This window comes from Papio anubis, chromosome 16, assembly GCF_008728515.1.
Source record: "Papio anubis isolate 15944 chromosome 16, Panubis1.0, whole genome shotgun sequence".
Taxonomy (NCBI): Eukaryota; Metazoa; Chordata; class Mammalia; order Primates; family Cercopithecidae; genus Papio; species Papio anubis.
In genome coordinates this window covers 6,878,252-6,897,137 of record NC_044991.1, presented here as the reverse complement: position 1 = coordinate 6,897,137, position 18,886 = coordinate 6,878,252, and the positions used below count along the sequence as shown (strand labels likewise).

The window sequence follows — 18,886 nt, the reverse complement described above, 5'->3', positions numbered from 1 at the left end:
TACAGGCATAACAAGTTGTCACATTTGCTGAATGCAAAGTAAGCATCAGCATATGCCTGCTTAACCTTTGTTCTCAGCTTCCCTCCATATCAATATGGGATAACAACGGTACCTGCCTCATGGGATTCACCTGGGAATGAAATGACTTAATACGATAAAGCACTTAGAAAAGCTCCTAGTAAGTGCTCAGTGCTAGCTATTATTACTAGAGTTGGCAAAATCTGAAAAATTACATTAGTGTCCATAAGATTAAGGCCCCACTAGCCAAGAGGGGTCCCTTCTGTAGGTAGCTGTAGCAGATGCATCGGTTGCCTTCCCAAATCCATTCACCTCTAGTCACTTCTCTCCTTTACTTTTTCTTTTTTCTGAGATGGAGTCTCGCTCTGTCACCCAGGCTGGAGTACGGTGGCACGATCTCGGCTCACTGCAACCTCCGCCTTCCGGATTCAAGTGATCCTCCTGCCTCAGCCTCCCAAGTAGCTGGGACTACTGGCGTGCACCACCATGCCTAGTTAATTTTTGTATTTTTAGTAGAGACATTTCACCATGTTGACCAGGCTGGTCTTGAACTCCTGACCTCAGGTGATCTGCCCGCTTTGGCCTCCCAAAGTGCTGAGATTACAGGCGTGTGCCACCGTGCCTGGCTGCCCACTTCTCCTTTCTAACAAAACCCTCTATTTTCCATTTTGTTCAGACATCCGCCCTCCTTCGGTGGCCATGTGCTTCATAGGAGGGAACCCAGTGGCCGCACCAGGTGGTGATCAAGGTTGCTCCTGGCTGCTGGCAGGAACCAATTCCCTTGCCCATGATTGCTTTAGGTGTGGGGCATAATTCCAGGCTGTGGGACACAGGGAGGGACTTTCTCTTATTTTTACAGTCATATTGGAAAAAAGGCCCATTGAAAAAAAAATTGACATCAAAATATCTGCCTGAAGTGGTGGCAACCTCCTGGTGACCAGAAAGAGAGGTAGGTGGGTTAGTCAACCCTAGCCTCCACTCCCTCCTGACTTCTTGGGTGACATAAGAAGCTCCTTATTTTCTAAGATAGTTAAGTTGGAGCCTTCGGTTTCTCATAAGGGAAAAAGCCAAACATCTCTGTGGCCAAGGGGCTGCCACCTGGTGGCAGATAAAGACGGCCACAGCAAGGGTTTCAGTGGTGTTCGGCAAGAACAAGCGTCACCCATCAGTGGGGGAAGGGACTCACATTTACTGAATATCTGCTGTATGCAGGGGCTTTGACAGCGGCTTTGCTTACATTCATTCTTGTCAGTACCCTGAAAGGTAGGTTTTGTTGTCTCCACTTTAGAGATGAGAAAACTCAGAACAAATGAGAAACCATCCAAGGTACCCCACCACCACCAGCAGCAGAGGCAGCGTTTCAGCCCAGGAGTACCTGATTCTCCACAAATCCCTCTGGCTCCTAGGAGACTCTGAAGACAAAGAAGCTGAAGACCAGAGGACTCAAGAGCCAGTCCAGGAGATGCTCAGGCAAGGACACAGCGGGGCCCACATGAATGCAGAGGATCATGGTTGTGGCCAAAATGAAAAGCAAGGGCCAGGAGAGTGACAGCAAGTGAGGAACGCAACAGGACTTAGCGTGGTTGTTGAGTGGAACCTGAGTGCAGATTAAATCAGAGCCAGGACCAGGTGGATCCTGAAGAGGACACGATGAGAACCACCCTGGGCTTACAGAGCCTCCTCCACCAAACAGAGAGCGCCTCTTCCCATGAAGCCATGGGGCACAGTCACCAAAGACAGAGAGACGAGACCCAGAGATCATCCAATCTGGCCTTCTCCCTTGGCTTAGAGAGACAATGATGTTCAGAGAGCCAAAGGGTTCAACTGGATAATGAGCGTGAATGTGAGCATCTGTTGGAGGGTCTGAGGGCCCATGAAGAAGAGAGATGCTCACAAACCAGCCATCAGACCAAGCTCACTGCAGAAGAAAACAATTAGGTTTTGTCTTCCCACTGCTGATTATTTGCTGTTGTAGGAAGGTTTGGGGTTCCCACTGCTAATTATTTGCTGTTGTAGGAAGGCCAGTCCACACATGGATCAGCAGAGCCTGGCTCCAAAAATTCAGAGACATCTGCATGCATTCTTGGCTCCAGTAAGCCACGTGGACTCATATTTAAAATAAAATAATTAGCATTCTTTCATTCCCAAACTGTAACCATCACCCAGCAATGACATGTGTATGAAGAGAGGCTTACTTAGATAATTCCTAAGTCTTCCTCTTAGTCTCCAAAATTAGTGTGTGACCTTTAGAAGGGTCAGAGTCTTCATTAGAAGCATGCTACTGCACCCAGCACACAGTTGAGGGGTGTACTGATTTGTTCTCTTTATTTGGAGGTGGAGGGGCTGGAAAGGAATGAGATTCATTTGTGTTCCCACCTGTACTTCAAAGGAAGCTGTAGGGATAAGCATAATAGTAGCAGCTGGCATTTATTAAGTGTTGCAGGTGCTTTATTCTGGATCTCTTTAAGCCACACAACAGCACATCAAGGTGGTGGCTGTTATCCACACTGACAGGTGAAGAAACTCAGCGATGAGGGCTTGCCTGAGACCACGTGGCTGGTAAACGGCAGAGCCCCAGGATGGAAACTCAGGTCTGCCCGGGTCCTGGGGTCAGTCTCCTCCAACCTCCCCTGCCTGCTCAGGGTTGGGGTCGTAGGTAGAATTTGGGTTACAGTCTGTGCTGGCTGGAACACACGGCAGAAAAAACCCTCCAGTACTCTGGCACTAAACGTTACCTTTTCCCTTCACCTGTTTGTTCTCATGAGCAACTGCATGAAAACTACCTGGGTTTCCACTCTCAGCAGGGTGTTCCATGGGGAGGAGGATGGGATAAAAATTAACTGAAAGGATGGACAGCGATGGAGTTCCATTTGAGATTTGCTCACCACAGCCTTATTTTGGGCCATTTACAACCCTGGCCTTTGTCTGCATCTCCACACTCAAGGTCATGTTGCATTATGGATCCTTAACAATGTTTCTGCTGCTGTAATAATTGTCATAAACAATGGACTTTTTCAGAAGCATATCATGATGAACACAGTTTAAAGAGAGAAAAGACATATACCCCTACGTAATATCAATTGCACGACAAATTTCTTGCAGAATAACAAATGGGTCACAGCAAAAGCAGCAGACCTGGGTTCCTACTAATATCAACTATAGGGAAACAGGTTTTTAGAAACACATAATGCTAAGAAACTATCATATTGAGATGAATTTTCTGGTGTTAATGGTATCAGACAGGGAAATTGAGACAAACATTTTGTGCATCTCTGGCTATTTTTGAGTATGAAATATATGAGTCTCAGAAGAGTGCAAAAAAGAAAGAAAATTTGTCACATTTCAAACCAACATATTGAATCAAATAAATTAAACCATGATTCTCAAACTGCTCATGCAACTGACAGGCCCAAATGCATTTTAAAAAGGAGTCTGATTCCAGCCCCTGAATGACATTATCATCTCCTCCCCTCCTTAGCTGTGTGCTGTGAGATCTAACCACAATCAGCAAATAGGAATGATGCTATATGCTCTTTTTCTAAACACACAGTAGCTTTCATGGCTAAATTACTCAATACTTAAGTATATATCACTTTGAGTTTGACTGGTTATTTTTACTATGCAGCTCTTGATTGGCATTGACTGCTGCAAAGCAGCCGTTTTCCCTTTCTAAAGAAAAACCTGCTCAGTCTTAGACAAAGACAGAAAAGGCAGCCCTACTAATAATGATCTAAAGTTAATACAAAAGCAATTAATATTCCAGGACTTCTGCTGGTGTCACTCATCAAAAGAGATGCCATCCAAGACAGCCAAAGTAGTCGGAACGCAAGCTTTCGCCCTGGCTTGTTATCAGAAGATCTATTTAGTCGGACAATGTTGATATGAGAATTCGGATGATGAGGTGTGGCTCATTTTCTACCATCTACCTCCGCTAACAATTACTGCTGACGATGGGTGGGGTGGGGGGAAATCGTGTCTTTAAAATCTCTATTACCTTTTCTCCCACTTGGATTTCAAGTTCTTTTAATGTGCGGCAGCAATTCATTTCATTCCCACCTTCCCTTAGAAACAAAAAAAAAAACTTTATTAAAACATTTTAACCAAATAAGTGTTTACATAGGATATGCAGAGATCAAAATTACAAGGATTTCCAAATAATCTATTTTAAAATGCAAGGTATTTCTTACAAGCTGCTGTCTGCCAGGATCGTGAACTTGGGCAAATTACTTTGTTTCCCCCAGCCTGTTTTCTTATCCGTAAAATGAAATACGGTAGCATTTACTCCTCCTAAGGTAACGTGCAAATTAAATAATTACAGCTGACACTTAATGAGCACTTACTGTGTCCCAAGCCTTAACAAGCCTCATCCCATTTAAGCCTCTCAACAGCTCTATGGATTTGGGACCATTATCATCCCCGCTTTACCGAGGAGACTGACGGGGATCTTAATAGATGAGGAAAATGAAGGTCACATGTGAGGAAGTGGAGGAGCCAGTGTCAGACCCAGGTGCTCTGGGTTCACATCCAGTTCCTAACCTCTCTGCTGTGGATGCAGCACTTTGATCTGACCACTGTGGGGCTCTACGTCCCCTCAATAGCTCACTTTCAGCTGCTCAGTGAAGGTTCAGTGTGTCTGTACCTGGGTTCCATCTGCTTGTCCCTATTCACTGGTTTTTATTTTGCATTATCTGTGTATCTACAAACCACTGCAGAGCCCCTCCTTGGGACAAACTGGTAGGGTGAGGGTAGGAAGAGAACACGAGGAGGCAGAGCTGGTGACCCCACTTTACAATGTCTGTCCATGCCTCCTACCTGCCAGGTCTGGGGCCGTGGTGCTAAGCAAGACACCGCCTGTACTGGTGACAGTGACGGATGGGAAATAAGCAAACAAGTAATGTGAGTTGAAATAATAACAGGTGCCATGAAGACAATAAAGATGGGCAGGGAGATAAATTGGAGATGGGGGAAGATGGGATGACTCTTTGGATGGAGTGGGTAGCAGGTCTCTCTGGCCAAGTGTCTTTTGGACAGAGGCCCACAAGGTGAAGGGCCATGAAGCCTTCCAGGCAAAGCAAAGGGAACAGGCAGCTGGCATGAAGCCCTTGGCTGGCAGGAGCTCAGCAGATCCCAGAGTCAGTAGGAAGGAGGCCAAGGAGACCAGAGCTGGATGGGCAATGAGAAGGTGTGCAGGCTATGTTTAGATGGAGGCAGATGCCAGGCCTGTGAGTCTGTGGGCCATGATAAGGAGTCTAGACTTCAAAGGGTAAGGGGAAGACACCGGAGTGCTTAGCAGAGATTAAATTCCTTACATAGGAGGAAACTGAGTCTCAGAGGGGTTCTGTTCCCAAGTGAAAGATAGGACCTGATCAGGAATTCAAATCTATAATGCTACGTTAAATGTAATCTTTTAAATGCTGTTTAATAATATATTCAATAGATACAAAATACTATTTGTAAAATATTTAGGATTTAAAGAATAAACCAGGCATGGTGGCTCACGTCTGTAATCCCAGCATTTTGGGAGACTGAGACGGGCAGATTACCTGAGGTCGGGAGTTGGAGACCAGCCTGACCAACATGGAGCAACCCCATCTCTACTAAAAATGCAGAATTAGCCGGGCGTGGTGGGGCATGCCTGTAATCCCAACTACTCAGGAGGCGGAGGCAGGAGCATCACTTGAACCCGGGAGGCAGAGGTTGCAATGAGCCAAGATCACACCATTGCACTCCAGCCTGGGTGACAACAGCGAAACTCCATCTCAAACAAGCAAAAAAGGAATTAAAGAATACAAATTAAACAAATGTTTGTTTACTCAACCCCAGCCCCCATCCAACTGAAGCAATGCAACACTACCAGTGCCTTGGAACTCCAGGAAGCCCTCCCTTCCCAATCACATCCTCCTGCCTAGTTCTAGCCAAGTTGGTCAAGGCTTTGTCAGGTCCACACTGCAGTTCAGCCTCTCCCTTTAACCAATCCTGCTTCAGCCTGCTTCCCTTTACAGGTGTTTTCCCTCGTCTACATCTTGCTCCCCAAACTCCATCTCAGTGTCTGCTTCAGGAGAAGCCAGCCTATGACCATTTATTGTCAGGTACTAACTTAGTGACACCAGCTTTCTTTAGATTAATATTGAATGGTATGTCTTTTTAAATCTTTTCACTTTTAACCTTTCTTTATGTTTGGGTTTCGGTTTTTCTCTTAGTGGATTTTACTATTTGTTATCTAGACAGACAATCTTTGTCTTTTAAGTGGACTACATGATAATTGAATGTGTAAGTCTTAAAATTTATTTTGCCAGAAATTAATGTAGTTACACTTTCTTTTATTTTTTCTATTGCATAATTATTTCTATCCTTTTTCTTTTAGTCTTTTTAATCCTTTCTATTTTCAAAAAGTCAATAACTGGAATTTTTATCCAGTCTGATAATCTCTGTCTTTTAACTGAAATATTTGATCCTTTGCATTTAATGTAGTTATGTTATATACAGATGGGGGTAGGTCTATAAATTTATGTTCTCTATTTGTAGTATCTGTTGTAGATTTTTGTCCCCTTTCTTACCTTCTTTTGGATTGAGTATTTTAAAATCATTTCATTTTTTCTTCCAAATGTTGGGAGTTAAATACTTTGTTTCTATTCTTTAGCAGTTACCCTAAAAATCACAATGTGCATATATAACATTTCAACGTATAAAATTAATCAATATATTTATCCTCCTGCTGGCTATCAAATAGATCTTAGAAAACTTTAACTCAATTTATCCACACTCAGCTGATCATTGTCTAATGTTTTAACTCTGAACTTTTTATTTAACACACACAGACATTTTTGTAACCACCTTATAGAGCCAAAAATCATTTCTATTTACCCATATTTTGCCACTTTCTTTGCTTTTCACTCTTAAATTCTCAGACCTTTCATCTAGGATTGCTTTCCTTCTGCTTCTAGCAGAATCAAGATCTTTCAGTCAAGATCTGCAGAAGATTAAATGTCTCAGTTTTTGTCTGAAAAATGTCTTTAACCCTCAGTCTTTATTTTTTTTAATGTTTTCTCACTGACTTTTATGTCTATAATAGTCAAAAATTCAAAATAAGCTGTCCAAATCGAACTGACCTTTAGAGGCACACAAATTCAAAATGTTTTACAACAGGTGTTTTTAAAAATACAGGTTCTGGCTGGACGCGGTGGCTCATGCCTATAATCCCAGCACTTTGGGAGGCTGAGGCTGGCGGATCACCTGAGGTCAGGAGTTCGACACCAGCCTGACCAGCATGGTGAAACCCTGTCTCTACTAAAAATACAAAAATTAGCCAGGCGTGGTGGCGCACACCTGGCCAAAAGCCTTTCTTATTTCTTTCTTCTCTTCCACAGGCTAGAGTCAGCTAGACCTGACTAAAGTCGGCTTCACATCTACTCTGTGAACCAATGCTCTGCTGATGCTGTTTCCTTTATCCATCTGAATCTCTGATACCCAGACTGCCAAAGGAATCTTGCAATACACAGCATTGGTGAATAAATTCAGCTTCAACAGAATTCTCAGGTTCTTGAGGAGGTTTTTCTTCAGAACTCTCAGTACGTCTTCTTGTGTGGTGCTCAGAAAGCTTTGAAACACTTCTGCTAAGATTTATAATGCTTGTTTTATACACAAATGATTGTAGTTACTCTTCATGGAAGCAGCATCGTACCAAGCGCCACGTGGATTATCTAATACGCAAAGGCACTCTCCGTCCATATGTAGAAATGTCCTCCACGTCCATCTGAAGCAAGTCTCAAAAGGCTCAGCCTGATCATTTTAAGCAAAATCATTCATTGGGTGCTTCTGAAGAGATGATGATGACGTTTCTACTGTTATTATAGATGATTCAAGGTCCTGTATACTCGATACAATAGTTCCACATTTTGCCCTTACCACCTCTCATACACTCAGAGACAGACACTTTAAAAATATCATTCCAGGTCATACCTTTTTAATCTTCACGCTGCTTCCAACTTAACCAGCTACTATCGGATATTCAGGAACTTCCTCAATATGGTGATTTTCATACATGACAAGTTCTGGTAAGGCCAGGACAGAAGAAATGGCATACTCTGTCTGTGTTATGTTCACTGTATGTTATCAGTGGCATTGAGTTTTGGCCGGTATAAAATGTGATATCCCGGCCAGACACGGTGGCTCATGCCTGTAATCCCAGCATTTCTGGGGCTGAGGCAGGTGGATCACCCGAGGTCAGGAGTTCGAGACCAGCCTGGCCAATATGGTGAAACCCCATCTCTACTGAAAATACCAAAATTAGCTGGATGTGGTGGTGGGCGCCTGTAATCCCAGCTACTTGGGAGGCTGAGACAGGAGAATCACTTGAACCCAGGAGGCAGAGGTTGCAGTGAGCCGAGACTGCACCCTTGCACTCTAGCCTGGGCAACAAGAGCAAAACTCCATCTCAAAAAAAAAAAAAAAAAAAAAAAGTGATATCCCCAAACATATTTCCAGAAGGGAATTGCTGTGACCAGAATATGAAATCCCACCACCACAAATTCAGGGAATTTGAGCTGCGCCTCCATCTATGTCCCAAGATCCAGCCCCAGTGTAATGACCTGATAATGCAATCACTACCTCTTATTTTTATGAAAGTTGATGTGAAGAAATTATACGAGCTCTGGTTGAAACAGTTCTTGTTTGAACACCGTAGGCAGAGGTGCCAGATGTTTTTACTTTTTCCAAGGACTCCGGTATCACTAGATGAGGGTCCCACGGGCTACCACAGAAAAAACTTACTCTTATTTTTAGAAATACAGTATAGAGGCTGGGTATGGTGGCTCACGCCTATAATCCCAGCACTTTGGGAGGCTGAGGCGGGCAGATCACCTGAGGTCGGGAGTTTGAGACCAGCCTGGCCAACATGGCAAAACTGCATCTCTACTAAAAATACAAAAATTAGCCGGACATGGTGGAACACACCTGTAATCACAGCTACTTGGGAGGTTGAGACAGGAGAACCGTTTGAATCCAGGAGGCAGAGGTTGCAGTGAGCCGAGATCGCACCACTGCACTCCAGCCTGTGTGACAGCAAGACTCTGTCTCAAAAAAAAAAAAAAAAAAGAAAGAAAGAAAAGAAATATAGTATAGAGTATAGAGTTCTGGGATGATAAATATTTTATGTTAGAACACTGAAAAGATTATTTCATTATCTTATAGCCTTCACTGTCACTGTTGAGAAGTTGGTGTCAGTCTAATTGTCACTCCTCTGAAGTCAATTCTGTTTTTCTTCTCACTGCCTATAACATTTTCTCTTTGGTTTTGATGTCTGCAGTTTCACTGTGATAATGTCTAGATAGGCATTTCTTTTTATTTATCTGGCTTGAGATTCTCAGCCATTATCTTTTCAAATATGATCTCTGCCCCATTCTTTCTCTTATATTGCTATGGGTTGAAGGTGTTCCTCCAAAATTTAGGTGTTGCCACTGTGAGAGGATTAAGAGTTGGTTAGGCCTGAAGGTTCTGCCCTCTTGAATGGAATTAGGTGCCTTTTTTTTTTTTTTTTTTTTTTTTTTTTTCCTGAGATAGGAGTCTCACTCTGTCGCCCAGGCTGGACTGCAGTGGCACGATCTCAGCTCACTGCAACCTTCGGCTCCTGGGTTCAAGCGATTCTCCTGCCTCAGCCTCCCAAGCAAGTAGCTAGGACCACAGGCATGCACCACCACACCCAGCTAATTTTTGTATTTTTAGCAGAGATGGGGTTTCACCATGTTGGCCAGGCTGGTCTTCAGCTCCTAACCTCAAGTGATCCACCCACCTTGGCCTCCCAAGCATTTTGAGCTCATTCATAAAAAGGAATGAGGTACTAATTCATGCTGTAACATGGGTGAGCCTTAAAAACATGTGCTAGACACAAAAGATCAGCCTTCTTGGTTGGCACACAGGTCACAGGAGACTGGGATTACAGGCGTGAGCCACTGCGCCCAGCCTCAGATGCCCTTATAAAAGGGCTTGTCGGAGGGTGCCAATATTCTCTTGCCCTTCCTCCTTCCACTATGTGAGGATGCAGTAAAGAGGCCCTCACCACACACTGCTGCCTTGATCTTGGACTGCCCAGCTTCAAGAACTATGAGAAATAAATTTCTTTTCTTACAAACTATAGTACCCAGTCTCAGGTATTCTGTTATAGCAGCACAGAACAGACTAAGACAGGTATCTTTTTGGAAATCCAATTAGAAGTATGGTAGGCCTTCTCTTCCTGTCTTCCATGTCTATTATGCCTGTCCTCCTAATTTTGTATTTTTTGTCTTTCTGTACTGCATTCTAGGTAATTTCTTCAGAGCTCTCTCTCATTCCACAAATGTTCTTTTCAGCTGTGTTTAATCCACTATTTTTACCCATCCACTGTATTTGAGATCTACAATCAGATTTTTCAGTTCTATTTTATACTTCTTCAAATATTCATTTTATTGCCTGTTTGGCATTCATATTTTGAATCTATTCTTTCATTTCTTTAAACATATTAAAACACTAGTTTTAGATTACATATATGATAGTTCCAATATTTCAAGTGTTTGGAGACCTGATTCTGTTGGGTATGATATCTATTGGTTTGCAGTCCTCATCTTTGATAGTTCCAATGTTTCGAGTGTTTGGGGATCTGATTCTATTGGGTATGATATCTACTGGTTTGCAGTTCTCATTCTTTGATAGTTTCAATGTTTTCAGTGTTCGGAGATCTGATTCTATTGGGTATTATATCTATTGGTTTGCAGTTCTCATTCTTTGATAGTTCCAATGTTTTGAGTGTTTGGAGACCTGATTCTATTGGGTATTACATCTATTAGTTTGCAGTTCTCATTCTTTGTCTCTTCATATGTTTTTTAAGATTTTTTGTGTGTGATCTGATGTTACTTGGCACTTTATCTGTGGAATTTCTTCAAGGGATAGGCTGAAGATGCATTCTTTCACAGAAGGGCACACCCCGCCCAGGACTACTCAAATAAGTTCCTTGCCTGAAACTTTTCTGACCACATAGTATGAACTCAAGCACAGACCCTCATGCAAATCAACTTGTAATTACAATTTTCCCCTTATTCACTCAGCACCAGTGTTGAAATAGGTAGTTTTCCTCATTGTGCCCTTTTGTGATGAAGGTTTGTATTTGTAATCGCTGAGGGTGTAGGGTCCTTACTTTGTAGGCAATGGTCCTTTGTTAGGTCCTTCCACCTTGGGAAGGCCTTCTAGGCTTTTTCTCTTGTCTCCGTACTCCAAATGGCAAAACTGAATACACAAATTCACCAGGATTTGGCCAATACCCTCAGAGTAGAAGCTGACTTTACAGAGTGCTCCCTTCTCTAGATCCCAAGTTTTACTCTATGTTTGGCCTCTGAAGATTCCTTACTTTCTTGCCAGCTCAGCAATGCATTAAAATGTATGTATATATTTTGCCTTTTATCCAGCATTTTAATTATTTTCAGTAGAAGTGTTGTTCATGGTACATAGCCTACCGTATTGCTAGAAAAATAAGTCTCTGTTCCCTATAATGTATTGTCTCCAACAATGAAGATAATTCTGCTTCATGAGTAAATCAGAAATCTTTCAAATTTAGTTTAAATGTTTAGCCTTTTATGTTTAAGAGACTAACTCATGATCCCTTTCATCTCAAATTTATTAGACAAGTTTCACAATAAGGAAGAAAGGCTCTCCTGCTTTCAGTTTTTCCAGTTTTAGCTTTCCTAACAAAGAATATACTAGTTTACTGTCCACCCAAGAACATTATTCATAAAATGGGAATGGTTTTATGTCAAGAACAAGAATATGCAGCCTATAAGACAAACTGTCATTCTTTTGAAAGAGCCTGGAAATCATCTTAGTCCCCACTTAGCACCAACTAAAGAGAGCACAGAGAAGTTCCAAAACATAGAGGGGATGATACTGTGTCACTCTTGCTGGAGCTGCTGCACTCATTCCTTTTTTTTGAGACCAAGTCTCACTCTGTCACCCAGGCTGGAGTGCAGTGGTGCAATCTGGGCTCACTACAACCTCTGCCTCCTGAGTTCAAGTGATACTCCTGCCTCAGCCTCCCAAGTCGCTGGGATTACAGGCACACACCACCACACCCGGCTAATTTTTGTACTTTTAGTAGAGATGGGGTTTTGCAATGTTGGCTAGGCTAGTCTCGAACTCCTGACCTCAGGTGATCCGCCCACTTCAGCCTCCCAAAGTGCTGGGATTACAGGCATGAGCCACCGCGCCCGGCCATCTTTATTTTTTTTAATTGTGATAAACACGCACAAAAAAATAACTATTTTTAAGTGTGTAGTTCAGTAGTGTTAAGTATATTCACATTGTTGCGCAAAAGATCTCTAGAACATTTTCATCTTGCAAAATCAAAACTTTACACCCATGTATAGAAATTCCCTATCTCCCCCTCCTCACGACACAAATTCTTACACCTAAACTGTATCAGTGATGCATCCATCATAAAAGCCATGATACCAGAATTTTCTAATATTTCAGGATCAAATTTAATTTTTTTATCCCTTTAGGAAGGTCAGTTCTTCATTCTATGATTTTGTCCATCTTTTGTTCATATTAAATATAGTTTTCTCTTATCAATTGATGTGAATTGGCTTTTGTGGGGTTTTTTCAGTGAACTAGATAGTGTATTTATAATTTCAACTTTTATTTTTTATTCGTTTTTTTTTTTTGAAACACAGTCTCACTTTGTCACCCAGGCTGGAGTGCACAATCTCAGCTCACTGTAGCCTCCACCTCCCGGGCTCAGGTGATCCTCCCACCTTAGCTTCCCGAGTACCTGCGGCATGCCACCATGCTCAGCTAATTTTTAAATTTTTTGTAGAGATGAGATCTCACTATATCATCCAGGCTGGTCTCAAACTCCTGGGCTCAAGTGACCCTCTCACCTCAGCTTCCCAAAGTGCTGGGATTACAGGTGTGAGCCACCACATCCAGCCTCAAGTTTTATTTTAGATTAAGGAATACATGTGCAGGTTATATACATGGGTATATTGCCTGATGCTGAGGTTTGGGGTACAAATAATCCTGTCACCCAGGTAGTGGGCATAGTACCTAATAGTTTTTCAGCCCTTGCCCCCATCCCTTCACCCTCTAGTCATCTGCTGTGTCTGCTGTTCCCATCTTTATGTCCACATGTGCAATGTGTAGCTCCCCACTTGTAAGTGAGAACATATGGTATTGGTTTTCTGTTCCTGCATTAATTTGCTTAGGATAATGGCCTCCAGCTGCAAAGGACATGATTTCATTCTTTTTTATGGCTGCAAAATATTCCATGGTGTATATGTACCACATTTTAAAATTTAATCCACCATTGGTAGTCACCTTGGTTGGTTAATTCCATGTCTTTGCTACTGTGACTAGTGCTGTGATGAATGTATGAGTGCATGTGTCTTTTGGTAGAATGATTTGCTTTCTTTGGGCTATATACCTAGTAATGGGATTGCTGGGTCCAATGCTAGTTCCAAGTTCTTTGAGAAATCTCCAACTGCTTCTCATAGTGGCTGAACTACACATTTAATTCTTAAATATAAGTGGTTACACAACTCCTGAGGAAATGAGGTTTATTCATTTAAAGTCAGATATAAGTAAATATTTTTATTACTAAAACAGTATTTCCTAAATCATATACTAGAATAAATAATTTTACGGCTGATTGAGACATTAAAGGTCAAACTCCAACCTGCTCATGTTGCAAAAAAAAAAAAAAAAAAAAAAAAAAACCAGTCCCATGCTTTATGCAAAAACTATGAAACACTCAAGTAGCTCATACAAAGATCTTTTTTTTTAATTTCTAGCCACGAAAACACCATCACTTTCCAATGAACAACACTAAAAATGTATAAAAACCTACAAATTTTAAATTTGGCAATTTAATATTTTACTTCAAAATTAAATTCCATTAATTCCAATTTTAAATATATTGCAAGTAAACTATTTTTGTATGGTTTTAATTTGCTATGTTTACATTTTATTACAGTATCATTCCTCTTGTTCTGAAATACATCCTATATAGATGCTAAAATCTTCCCTAAATAAAACTTGACTGGATTAATTCCATTAAATTCCATATGGACAAGCTCTACAAACCCATCTTCCATATATAGCTGTTGATATGATTAGTTCCAATGGCTTCACGTCATAGCTCTTACTCATCATTTCAAATTTCACATTTTCACATGAGCAAACCAAACACTTACCTCTTTATGCCATTTATATATAGGTCAATTCCACCAAACCTGGACAGAAAGGCAAGGTACGGTACAGTACCAGAGGTGCTAAGGGGGATCTACAGTCAAAGGAGAAGAATGACAACATGTTAGAGAATTAAGATCCAAGCAATAGACGGTGAAGCAGATTTCTAAATCACAGCTTTCAGGACGTAATAGAGAACACTATTAAGGGGAAGAGCATTCCATCAAACATTTAAATACAAACTGCTTAACCCAGGTGTCAGGGTGAACATGCATTCTCAGCAAATAAAGTGTAAATAGCACCCTAGAATGCCAGTCTGTGCTCAACTGAAAGTCAATGAGTTACCTACAAAATTATTTAAAATCATCTAAAAAATAAAATTAGCAAACCCCGTCTCTACTAAAAAATACAAAAAAAAACTAGCCGGGTGAGTTGGCGGGCGCCTGTAGTCCCAGCTACTCGGGAGGCTGAGACAGGAGAATGGCGTGAACCCGGAAGGCGGAGCTTGCAGTGAGCTGAGATCCGGCCACTGCACTCCAGCCCGGGCGACAGAGCGAGACTCCGTCTCAAAAAAAAAAATAAAAATAAAAAAAATAAAAATAAAATTAGCATAAATACACTCTCTATATACTCTAATATGTGTTATACATATAATACATATTAGAAGCTGAGGCCATAGCACAATTGTATACTGAGTGTCACGTGAACTTCGTACACGACTTTGTATATATAGTTTTAAGGTAGAAAAAAATCCATTTTAAAATTAAAAATTCCACAAAGGATATCATTGGGTCACGTGGGTCAATACAGACTGCAGATTTAAATAAAAGTATTACCTCAATGTTTAATTTGCTGACGTTGATAGCTACACTGTGATTATGTAAAAGAATAGCTCTTAGGAAATGTACGCTGATGTTTTTTGAGGTAAGGAACTATGATATAAGCAACTTCCCCTCAAGTGTTTTTTTGTTTGTTTGTTTTTGTTTTTATTTTTTTGAGATGGAGTCTCGCTCTGTCATGCAGGCTGGAGGGCAGTGATGGAATCTTGGCTCACTGAAACCTTTGCTGCCCCGGTTCATGCGATTCTCCTGCCTCAGCTTCTGGAGTAGCTGGGACTACAGGCGTGCACCACACCCAGCTAATTTTTGTATTTTTAGTAGAGATGGGGTTTCCCCAGGCTGGCCAGGCTGGTCTTGAACTCCTGACCTCAAATGATATGCCCGCCTCGGCCTCCCAAAGTGTTGGGATTACAGGCATGAGCCACTGCACCTGGCCCCCCTCAAGTGTTTTTAAATATATATATGTGTGTGTGTGTGTGTACATTGTTTGTGTATGTTGTTTGCATACACACACACACAGATAATGAGAGAGCACAGGAGAATCAAATGAGGTAAAATGTTCACAACAGGTCAATCTCAATGAGAGTATATAGGCATTATTTGTACCATATGAGTGTTATTTGTAGTTTTCTTATTCTTGCAACTTTTCTTTTCTTTTTTTTTTTTGGAGACAGGGTCTCATTCTGTCACCCAGGCTGGAGTAAATTGGCAGGATCTCAGCTCACTGCAACCTCTGCCTCCTGGGTTCAAGCAATTCTCCTGCCTCAGCCTCCCAAAACCTGGGACTACAGGTGTCCACCACCACACCCAGCTGATTTTTGTATTTTTAGTAGAGACGGGGTTTCATCAAGTTGACCAGGCTGGTTTCCAACTCATGACCTCAAGTGATCCACCCACCTTGGCCTCCCAAAGTGCTGGGATTACAGGCATGAGCCAATGTGTCTGGCCTATTCTTGCAACTTTTCTAGAGATTTGAGATTATTTCTTTTTTTTGAGATGGAGTCTCACTCTGTTGCCCAGGCTGGAGTGCAGTGGCACGATCTCGGCTCACTACAACCTCTGCCTCCCAGGTTCAAGCAATTCAGTTTGAGGTTATTTCTAAGCAAAAAGTTAAATTTTACTTAATAAAATATTTCCAAACAAGCATTACGCATCTAAAATTTAGATAAACATTAAATAAACATACAATCAATATAAATCTATTTCATCAAGCTTCATACAAATACACAAAGTACCATTTCCCATACAGCTGAATGGCTCCCAACTCTACACAATCAAATTTGTTATTTACTAAGCCCTTAAAATTCTGGCCTCAAAGCTTAGTGTGGTTATCGCAGTCTTCCCCAAAGGATGGATTGCTCTTTACTATTTAAAACGTGTTTAACTAGGAAATGAGACCGGGGGAGAGGGGCTCACAGGGTGGGCCTTTGTAAAGCCTTTTCCTGGAAAGAATGCCTGTGACTTTTCTGATAGTGCATTTTTTAAAGTAGATATAACTTTGAGCAAGCATTTCAGTTTCCTTAGCCTTGCAGAAGAAGGGCAAGAGCAGATTAAACATGTAGTTCAAGGTTGGGTGCCCTCTTGGTTTTGGTAGTGATAAGAGGAAACGAGGAAGAGAAGAAACTTACATTTGCAGAGCTCACACTAAGTGAGTGGATGCAGGCACTATTCTCAGTGTTTTGCATGAGTGGCACTAAAACCACCCTCAGAGGTGGTGTCACTTTCTACAGCTCACAAAGCAGCACTCTGGCCTCCCTGCCCGGCACTGCCATGAGTGCCAGCGATCTCTGTGAATCCAGAGCGCAAGTCCATCCCACTGCACTAACCACCCTGCCCAGAAAGAAAAAGAGAGTCCATCAAATTATTCAAGCTCTCATCGCATTTCATATTGCTGCTTATAGTCTAACACAAATTCTAATGTGGTAAAGAAATTCTTGCCATGATCAGTCTCCAAAGCTAAGCCCCTTAGACAAGTAAAGAATCTAGTCCAAAAGGAGAGGCTCTGCTCAGTACTTGCCTTTCAGTGTTTACAATTCTGGCAAAAATGTTTAAGAATCAAAACCATCCATGGACGAATTGCTGAAAGCAAATTCTTAGAGTGGGGCTGGGGGAGGCTAGTTTTTAAATCAGTATCCATCATTGTGATAAGTATCTTGCAAGAACACATTTTCTCCAACCCGGCACAACCACTGGGATGAAAACAGAACTTTGTTTTCCTTCTCTGGAATCAATTTACCAATTCAACTTCTTTAAAAATGGTCTCCATTAATATTCAGGGACTGAGGCCACATTTTTAAAAAACACCGAGTTTGCATCACTCTTAATGGAAACAAAGGTATGGAGCAGATTACAAGCCAAACCTCCTCATACTTCTTGCCCTGGTCAGTCATTAAAACACCCTGACACTCAAACATTCCTGACACAGGTCTTCAAATAAAATTGAAGCTAAGTAAATTCAGACTATAACTGGAAAATTCTTTCCTAACTTTAAGGGGAAATTACCATGAAATCTTTTATTCATTTTATAAGTGTCCACTTAGGCTTACATTAACTACTAAAAAAGAAAGAGCATGTATCACCAAATGGATTCATCGTAGGACCATCTAGAAAAGCCACAGATGCTGGGAAGTCCGTGGATGGAGAAGGGAAGCCCTGCCCTTCATTCCCAATGACCTTGGCCTCCTGCAATGCGCCACACTCCAGCCTCCTTGATTGACACACAGGTCACAGGAGCTTAAGGTTCTGGAAATCTTGCTTGTCATTTAGGATCAACTATCAAGACCTGTTTTTTAAAAAAGTCTTTGAAGTTCTACAATTCTCAGTGGCTTCTTTCAAAAACAGATGTAGCTTTTAAAAACAGATACACATTTCATATTTTCTGTACTTTTGCTCTTCCTGCATAACTGATTAGCTTGGGAAGACTGTCAAAATTTTAAATTAACATTAGATCATGACTATAAGGACACATAGCAGGAAATAATATTTTAACTCTCCATTTGGCATAAAGCATCGGTTAAATCAAGTTTATGAGGAAACTGATACAATGTTTACAAGGATGAATGTTCTTTAAAAGCAAAAGAACATTACCATAAGACATGGCAGTTCTCCCCCTAGGTATGTACCCAAGAGAACTGAAAATATATGTCCACACGAAAACTTTTCACATGAATGTTCACAGCAGCGCTAGTCACAAAAGTCAAAACGTGGAAACAACTCAAAGGTCCATCAGCCGATCAAAGGGTAAACAAAATGTGGCCTATTCATACAATGGATTATTACTCAGCCATAAAAAGGAATGAGGTACTAATTCATGCTGTAACACAGGTGAGCCTTAAAAACATGCGCTAGACACAAAAGATCGTATATTGTATGATTCTATTGATATGAAATATCCAGAATCTACAGTGACAAATCTGTGGTGACAGAAAGTACATTACTATTTTAAGATAAAAGCGGAAGGGAAATGGGGAGTAACTGCTAAGGAGGACAGTTTCTTTTTGGAATGATGAAAATGGTTTTCAGCCAGATAGTGGTGATGACTGCGAAACTCTGTGAATCTATGAAAAACACTAATTTATACATGTTTAAAGGGTGAATTTTATGATATGTAAATTATACCTTAATAAAGCTGCTATTAAAAATGTAGACAACAATAAAGGGTGATGTGGAAAATATCAAATGCACTTTTTATCCATTATTATAGAAGTAAATAAAGGTGAATTTTTTGTTTAAGGGAAGAGAAAAGTTCTGTCTTTCTCCTCCTTTTCTATCTTTTCTAGCAATTCAGTCCTAACGTCATTAGATGGGATAGAGGAAAATGAAGT

The 18,886-nt window shown here is 41.2% G+C and overlaps 1 protein-coding gene across 7 annotated transcripts in view; it reads right to left on the bottom strand.

Moving 5' to 3' along the window:
* Positions 1–18,886, bottom strand: part of EFCAB6 (EF-hand calcium binding domain 6) — a 306,691-nt gene that overhangs the window by 242,860 nt on the left and 44,945 nt on the right. For 6 of the 7 annotated variants that reach the window (XM_003905667.4, XM_031656221.1, XM_021921653.2 and 3 more), the window contains 2 exons: positions 14,229–14,317; positions 4,013–4,079 (listed from right to left, as the gene is read on the bottom strand). In XM_003905667.4, the coding sequence (XP_003905716.2) occupies positions 4,013–4,079; positions 14,229–14,317 (156 nt within the window). The remainder of the gene's footprint in view (positions 1–4,012; positions 4,080–14,228; positions 14,318–18,886) is intronic. The other variant, XM_031656220.1, reaches the window with a different exon arrangement.